The sequence below is a fragment of the Egretta garzetta genome, unplaced genomic scaffold, assembly GCF_000687185.1.
Source record: "Egretta garzetta isolate BGI_Z169 unplaced genomic scaffold, ASM68718v1 scaffold577, whole genome shotgun sequence".
NCBI lineage: Eukaryota > Metazoa > Chordata > Aves > Pelecaniformes > Ardeidae > Egretta > Egretta garzetta.
Window position 1 is genome coordinate 410,133 of NW_009260138.1, and position 8,761 is coordinate 418,893.

The 8,761-nt window shown below is 38.4% G+C and overlaps 1 protein-coding gene across 1 annotated transcript in view; it reads right to left on the reverse strand.

Annotated features, from left to right (window-relative positions):
- The window catches only part of ITGB6 (integrin subunit beta 6), a 34,315-nt gene that overhangs the window by 21,100 nt on the left and 4,454 nt on the right, over positions 1 to 8,761 (reverse strand). The window contains exons 4-7 of the mRNA XM_009641665.2: positions 7,883 to 8,129; positions 6,863 to 7,028; positions 6,163 to 6,324; positions 5,306 to 5,401 (exon numbers count right to left, since the gene is read on the reverse strand). Of these exons, the coding sequence (XP_009639960.1) occupies positions 5,306 to 5,401; positions 6,163 to 6,324; positions 6,863 to 7,028; positions 7,883 to 8,129 (671 nt within the window). The remainder of the gene's footprint in view (positions 1 to 5,305; positions 5,402 to 6,162; positions 6,325 to 6,862; positions 7,029 to 7,882; positions 8,130 to 8,761) is intronic.

Here is an 8,761-nt window from a genome sequence, read left to right on the forward strand (position 1 = left end):
TTGCAGACTCAATGACACACGTCCTATTGAAAAATTCCTATGGAGGAGTATTTCACTGAAAAGTAACGGGACACATACTGCTAAATCACCTCTGTGTTTGGAGGTTTGATACTGCAGTATTTTTCAGCTATCATTTTTTAAATTTAGAAGGAAGACATATTCTATCAACAGTTGTGTTTTTCTTTAATATAAATAACCCAAAACAGATTCAGCTGCCTTACTGATGCTATACTATTTGGGAGTCTCGGACTCTACATTCAATAACAGCAGCCACTTTTTTATCTTTGCAAGCAGCTGAGCATCTTGAATTGTGATTAGCGGGGGCACAGAAGTTAAGTTTAAACTAAGGGCTACAAGAGCTTTGAACAAAGGCCCTTAAAAAGCTGCTGCTGGCTTACGATCGGTGTAACACCCACACGTATCCCAGCGGTCTGCACCTATGATCAACTGCATGTTGGGTTTATGGTAATAATATAGCACCAGTTTAACAACTGATTTCAGTGATAAGTTTTCTTTTCTTTTCACGTTAAATTGCATTGTGACACTGACAGTACATCTGGCAGCTAGATTTTAAATATGCTCGATGAAAATTGATCTTGCCTGATTGTTAACTACATGAACTTGTCTTGCTTGTACCCACTGGAAAACAATAAGTGATCATCATTAAAAACACACATTGTAGCATTCATTTTCCTTTGCGATTTATCATATCAATGCTGTTATTTTAATTTAAAAAAATTCCAGAGCTCTATTAATAAACATGGCTAATTCGATACCTTTATATCCCTTTGATACTTTACATCTCCAAAAGCCCTGTGATTACTTTATATATTACGTATGGAATACTTATCATTCATTAGATTTCTAAAGTGCTATTGTAAATCAGTGGGATTAACTGCATTTTATGTTACAGCTGGTGACTTTGCATTCCTGGCTCCTCCTGTGATTAGTGCTCGCTCGAGGATTCCTAGTATACTGAAACTCTGCATTTTGTACACGTGGACCTTTCGGGAGATAATTACAAGAAAAGACGATAAAGCTGGAATTTAAAGTATAGCACTCTTTAATCTGTGGCATGCAAAACAAACAGCAGGGCTATAACATTCTGAAGACTTCGTTTTATCTTTCCTCTCTGAACAAAAATTTTCTGCATGGTGATACAAGGATGGCATTTCAAGCCCAGTCCAAGTGCGTATCTCCAGTCCATTGGTTAAATCCTACCTTTTAGCAAATATTTCTGTTTAACCATTAACAGATGAGGCAGACTGATGCTTTCGGAGTGCTACTGTCATAAAACATCCAAAGAATGTCATGGAATTTCATCTTTTAGCAAATATTCATTAAAAGATGAACTGTGTTTTTATAGAGATACCCTGATTCATGTAAGTGAAATTTGACGATTATGTATTTGAGTTCAGTGGGGTTATGTCTAATTTTTAGCAGTGTAAATGAAGGAGGATTTTTCATCATACATAGACTGTCATGCCAAATTTATAAAAATAATATGAAATTTTGTATGAATGTGGAGACTGGAGTATTTTTAATTCAATTTTCAGCAGCATCCTGAAAACCCCAATTTTTGAGCTGTGTTCTCCTGTGATATAAAAACAAGTATTTTTTGCAAAAAAGAGCAGTTTCTGTTTCAACAGCAGAGCTGCTTAGTCAGGATTAAAGAGGGGCCCTTTCCCTTCCTCCAAATTTGAATAAATTTTTAAAGAATTCTGCTTGAAAACAAATAATATGAACAATAATAATAAGTATTTCATGAAACCTTAAAGACTGGTGGTTTTTTGTATACCAAAATAGAATTTATACAGTTTGTCTAAATATCACAATATTCACAGATGCTTTTTAAATGAATAACTTTTATAGAATAAAAACATTCCCCGCTGCTTCGGTAAGACTCAGCTGAGACTAATGATGCAAAAAGTTAGACGTATGTGAATATATTTGAAAAGACCTTTTTTGGGGAAAAAAAAAATAATCCTTTTTATAAATAATCTCAAATTTTCCAGGCTCAGCGTGAAGAACTTCCTTCCCTCTCTAGCATTTAGTTTTGAGTGGCCTCATAAATGTTTCCACATGACTGCTTTTAAAGTTCTTGTGGTCAGGGAGAGCATCAGAGCTGAACCTTTTTTGGTTTAGGTCACAGATTGCTGTGCAGTAGCTGCTTGCTTGCATGGAAGGATCAAAACTAACACCAGCTATGTTACAAGCATATGCACTCCGTGCTTGTGCAATCCGTAATATTTGTGTGTTAGATAATACACACGCATGGAAGTGGACAAACTGAAAATTCAGTTGAAGAGGATTGAGCATATTAAATGACTGAATTATTTTGGGCTAAATTGTTAGGGATTATACAGGGCTAGAAATATAAAATATGTATTTGACAGTCTGAACGCTGCGTTTAATTCTAATGGAATCTATCAAGTCTATTTAAAGAGGTGCTTTCTAAGTCCTCACAGCCATTTTAATGTATGTTTGTCCCCGAGAACTGAATTATAAATGGCAATGGTCAATTTTGGGGTCTGATATAATTAGATGCTGAGTTCAAGTAGATTTGAGATATCTGGGGAGAGGCTTTCCACCTCAAAGGATAATTAAGTTTCAGAAGGTTTTCCGAGGGAGATTGCAGAATCTCCAGCACAGGCTTTTAAGAAAAAGTAGAACACCAGGACAAAAGTGGTTTAATGGTGCTGCCCAGGTGCCAGTTTAGGGTCCTCTCCCAGCAATTCCAGGCTACCTGAGCCTTAACGCAGGAATAACTCTCATTGTCTTGCTTTGTTCTTTTTACATCCTTAAACATGGATACCTGATTATTTACATTTATATTATAAATTTAAATCACACAGATGAAAACATGACACTATTGTCCTGTTTGCAGGTCCTATGTATACCCTTGAAAGTGTACTCTAGCATGGGAAAACTGCACTGTGCAACTTATATATGATTTTTGGACTTGCTTTGACTGATTTTCCACATCACCTACATGACAGAGAGCAGACCACAACAATTGTAGCTATCCAAATAAGTGACAGAAAGCAGTACTGAAAAGACGAAAGCAGCAGATAGAATATATTCAATGGGATTACTATACAACCCACAAGATAGAAGATAGTCATGCTCCTTTTTTCCCTAACAAAGAAAGTAACAAGAACAAACCATTCCCTGGTTGGGCTAACAAGGGCTTGCATTTTTTGTTAGCTATAAATCTTCGTTTAGTGTTCCCAATGAACAAAGGGTGCCCACTTGATAGCTTTGATACTGGTATGACACTGACACAGGGATACTGAAATGGAAACCCCCTGATAAGAACACTGTTGCCCAACTCTGAGGGTGACCACCAGTGATTTCCAAGGGAAAATGTAATGCCATCAGTAAGATAAAAGTTTCTTTGGACAAAATAAGGCTTTGTACATCAAAGAGATACTTCCAAACTACCTCCTACAACAGCTCTTACTCATGCAGCTCTTATTAAAATCAGTGAAAAAAATTCCCTTGTCATTAATTGGGGCCCTCTTAAGAAACTGGTGAACAATAATGAGATTTAGTAAATATTTTTTAATGCACAAATTTTAACTAATCCTTGCTATGACTATAGAATCCCACTGCATATGTGATTGACTTCTACTATTGTTGGTCTAAATTTTCACGCTTCAGCTCAGTATCCAATGCAGTCTTTAAAAAAGCCAGGCGGTCAGTGCTCCAGCTGTAGTGTTTCCTCCCTTGTCAAGACGTATCAGCGTATGAAAGATGTGACTCTCGTAACTTTTGTCAAACACCTGGAGTGTTCCTCAAGACAACTCTACAACTGGAACCAGCCAGAGAAGCCCTGAGGAGTCTTCCCTGGGTTACACGGAGGACAGAAATCTAAAACCATCATACTGGTGAGTACCTCAAGGACTCATCTGCTCTCTCTGCTGCAACATAGGACCTTTCTCCCCACCTTTTCTTTCCTATTTTTCATGTGGTTATCACACACAAGGAACACCTTTCTTCTCATGTGTTTACTTTTGTTTTTTAACAAGGAATGTTGTGCAAGGCTTTTTCCTTTGGAAAGCCAAGCTTGTATCGGCAGGATCACCCTTATTGACTCCCTCTCAAACAACCTGAATAAATTTGGAGGCACAATTTCTCTCCCCTTGTCCCCCTTCATGCAGTGGTATGTGGCCAGGCAGCCAAGCATAGGCTGCAAAACCCCTTATTATCCTCACTGAATTCTTATCTAGAATTTCTTTTTGCATGTGAAGGTCTCTTCCCAGCAGAAGGACTGGAAAGAAAAGGAAATAAGAATTGCCAATATCCTTCTTATTGTATCTTGAGGGCTTTTGCCCATGTTCACCGCAAAAAGTGGTTAAGCAATCAAAGGAAGACGTGAAGCCAAGGAGCTCTTCACAGACAAAATGCCCTTTTGCAGCTCTGTCCTTTGCAGCCTCAGCTCACAGCTGGGACACCAACGGGCCGAAGGCAGCACAGAGCTTCAGGAGTGCTTATGTCTGGGGAGGCTGGCAATGCGTGCCTGCACAGATGCCTGATGGAGCTGCAGGTATGGATGACATTCAGTTTATAAAAAAATATGGATTTTGCATATCCATACCCACTGCTCCTCTGCTCTAGCCTCTCTCCTGGCTCCCATCTCCCATGACAGGACTTCATAGAGCAGGATTCTAGGGGTACTAACGTTAAAAATTCCTGTAATAAAGTGTTTCCCCTCATTGGACATGAGGAATGGTACATGAGGGAAGAGGACTTTGTCCATCACGTTTTGTATTTTTAATCTTGACACTACTTTTCTATTTGTCTCATTTGAAGGGGACACAGAAAAAAAGACAAATTAATAAAACTCTCAGGTCAGCTGAAAAAAAGCCCCAAGCATTATCTCAGAGTTAAGCATGAAGACAAATGTATTTTTCCCAAGTATATTCTTGTCTTATGAAAGTAAGAACAGGCTCAACTGTCCTACTCTAGCCTTATAAAATACAAAAGGCTAATCATAATGATCACACTGAACAGTTTAGCAATGCTTAGTTTGACAATCCCTGGCTTAAAAAATTAGTGTAATTCAACTTTTAAAAGTTGAATCACACCAAGTGATTAAAAAGTTACCCAAGAACATCAAAATCCGTACATGGAGAAGTACTTCCTAAATAGAACCTTCCTCTGATATATAATTTCTTGGCAATTTCTATTACATAAATATCTTACGGAATTCAGTCCTTAATACTAGAATTACTGTATCAGCTGTGAAAAAGGGTGAACCTTAAAACAAATACTGGAGAACTGAACATTTTAGTTTTCTCACCTCATATATGTGAACTTGCTCATTCGTTACGGCAAAAATTAATAAAACATTGTTTTGCACAAGTTTGTCGATTAATTGTCCAATTGTGGGATACTCCTGCAAACAAACAGAAGAGAGCAACCTCAATCCGTTTTTCACGTGTGTCCAGTTGCTGATTACCTCCCATGAAACCCACATTCAAGTGATCATAATTAACACTGTACTCTGTGCGTAGTATAAACTGTAATTAGCCGCTACGTGTATGCAAAATAAAAGATAGCATATATAATTTCCTCGCCTTGTTTTTAAGGAAACCCCTCTGAGGAAAGTACAGTACACCCCTCCATACTGGGACACTTGGCTCAGGAGCTGCTGTGATATATATAACCCAAAGAGTAACACTGCACCAGAGCGACGGGGTATTTGTCCTACGCTCAACACCGTAGGGTATATATTCAGTATTTCTGAACACCGCATCTTAAGCTGGTAAGTTCTCCTACATGAGCAGTGTCCTACAAATTCCTGCACTCCTCCTGAATTCACACCCGTAGAGGGAACAAGACTGATGAAAATTTTGCCTTCCCTGCTGAAGGAATTACTTGTCAGTCCCATTCCATGTGTTTTCTAGGTTAGCAGGAATAAGATTTGTGCTTTCATTTTTCCCTAGCAATAATCTATCCTATCTCCATACAAACACACTGTTCTCCTTTTACTGAAATATGCAGTTACAAATAAAATAGATTACATGAAATATCTGGATTCCCCAACTTTTACACATTTCAGTGATAAAGTTATACTTTAATTAATTTTCTAAGTTTCTCATGCTAGTCTATACATTTCCAGAACGTGAGAGTTGTACAAAAGTCATAGTAAATTACCAGAACAGTTGACATGGAATATTCATTATTGTGGTCCAAATGACAGTTCCCATCATTAGGAATAACAATCCCTGCCAGTTTACTGTCCATCCCAAAATGGGAATCAGCATCACTCACAAACACCAGCAAATGTAGAGAATCATTCCTCCATCCAATTTTGTCCTGTCATTTAAAATACATGAGTTTAGCAGGCTGTATGGCATGCACAATGTAGGAAAGCAGCAAAAGACAGGGAGGATGGTGTCTCAAAATAAATGAAGGGAATAATTTTAAAGGGAATGTCAAAAACACGACAACATCTCTTACGAGATGATGTTCATTCCATTGTCTTTGGCTAACATTTTGTCTCCCCATTCCTGTGTTTAATAACATGGGCTGGCCATGTTCACGTCAATCTGCTCACTACTCTAAATACAGTTAATAAAAAATAAAGACAAAACAATCATGAGAACAGACCCAGTAATTATACAGGGTTTTTTTTTTTTTATCCCTGGCAATTAAAAGGAAACACTAAAATATTGCAATATGCATGTTTTACTTGATACAGCCAAAAGTATTTTCACACAAATCTAATTAGGCTCTTGGACTGCATTAAAAAAATCTTGAAAAATAGTGATCTGCTTCTTTGAAATACAATCATTAAATACAAACAGTGGTAATATACAGAATAATTAGTATTATACCTAGAAGTTTCAATTACCTTGCAAACAGCTGCCTGCATAATTGCATCAAATCCTCCCTCTGGAGTGTCTATATTAGCAGAGATTCGCTGTCCTTTCACAATTTCATTGAATTTTTCAGCATCGTTTGTTAGTGGCAAAACATGTTTGTATCCAAAGGTGGGTAAGCACTCGTACGGTACGCTTCTACAAGATAAATGAGACAGCTTATAGATAATGCAGAGTGAAAAATCACTACAGTGGCTACTCCACAGGCCTGTCTGGATGAGTTTTTGGTCATGTATATTTGTGTCTGTGAGACATCTAGTGAAGAACCTTAGAGAATCAGAGAGCATCCAGTGAAGTGGGCAATGCAAATAGGGCTGCATAAAGCCTGGGAAATGCCTCCTGAAGTGGAGTAATTCAGCCAGTTAACAATGTGTGGACCTCGCCGTGCTCCCTGCTGTACCTGGTTTCCATACTCAGAAGCACATCAGGATCTGTAGACCCTTAGCGACTTTTGGAGAGCACCACCAGGCTGCTGCTGTCCTGCTGCAGGCTGCAGCTTCTCCTCCACCCAGGTTAGCAAAGGGCTAGGGCAGCCGGGGTTTGGGGGATACTGCTGGGGCTTAAGGGAAAAAAAGCCAGGAAAACAACATTGATGGGTAAATTAAACTGCTATTCTGTGTTGGGTCTGAGTTTGCACCTGCTTGGTAAAGCAATGTCATAAAATTCTTTTATATATGTATATTCCAGCAAATCAAAGAAAAACGCATATTCTGCATACCTGTTTGCTAGTCCACTGAGCGTATTTGTAACGAGCAGCAAAAGCTAAAAAGCAGAATCACTCCCAGATTCCTCTCTCCAGAAAACATAAGACTCAACAGAATAATGACCAGAGTGAAACTAAAAGAAACAAGGCTCATGTCCCGAACTGACTCAGCTACAGCTAGAAGAGGGCAGAGGCTCCAGTGAAGCTGCTGAACTGAATTTTATCCTAAAGATTAATATTATGACTTAATGTTGGCGTGCAAACAGAGGTAGGTATTTTTTCTGCCTACCTGCAAGGGTTGTTTATTTCTTCAGCTGTAGTTTTGATAAATGGTGAAACTGGTTTTTCAACAAAAGATCCAAACCCCAGTCTAAAGTTGCTTGTCAGTTTTGACATTTCTTTGGAAAGGGTTGAACCCAGTTCTTTGATTGTATTCAGATCATCATCCATGGAGGCTGAAAGATCCATGAGGTAATAGAGATCAATTGGATAATCTTCAGTTTGGCGAACCTTGATCTGTATTGTTTCTTCATGTCCTACGAAGGTCACGGGAAAATGGGATGCATACACATCAGCACTTCTAAATGACCGCTACGAGCAACACCAAGCTGTTCATAATCTTATATGGTGAAAATTATGTAGTATTTCAAATTAGCAGTAGAACTTAAAAAAAAAAAAAAAGTAAAAAATTCTCTGCCAACTAACATCTCAAACAGGAGGTTTGAAAAATTAAAAGCCATTCAGTAAAGGTATAATCATAGATTTACAACTGATTGCTGTAATTTAAAAATATGAGAACATCACTTTGGCACTATGCAGCTTTAGCAAATCTACATATGAAGCTAAGTAAAACTAAAGGTAGCACTTATGGGACATACCATGTACTTTAAATTAAAGAAATTTAAAGAAAACCAGAGTGCGTGCACGGGCTTTATTCTCAGTTCCAACACTATGATATGACCTAATTGGGTGTCTCTTACATTGCTTTATTCCAAATTTTCTCCAGGAAAAATTCACATCTCAAGGACCTCGAAGTAGGTCTGCAGTGTTTCCATAAATGTCACTGGTAGCTTGTAAATCTTCAAAGCAAGATTTTCTGCTGCGTCTGAGATACACCCTTTGCCAGGCCTGCAGGGGAGAGGCTGGGGAGCTGGGCTGGGGCGGGGGG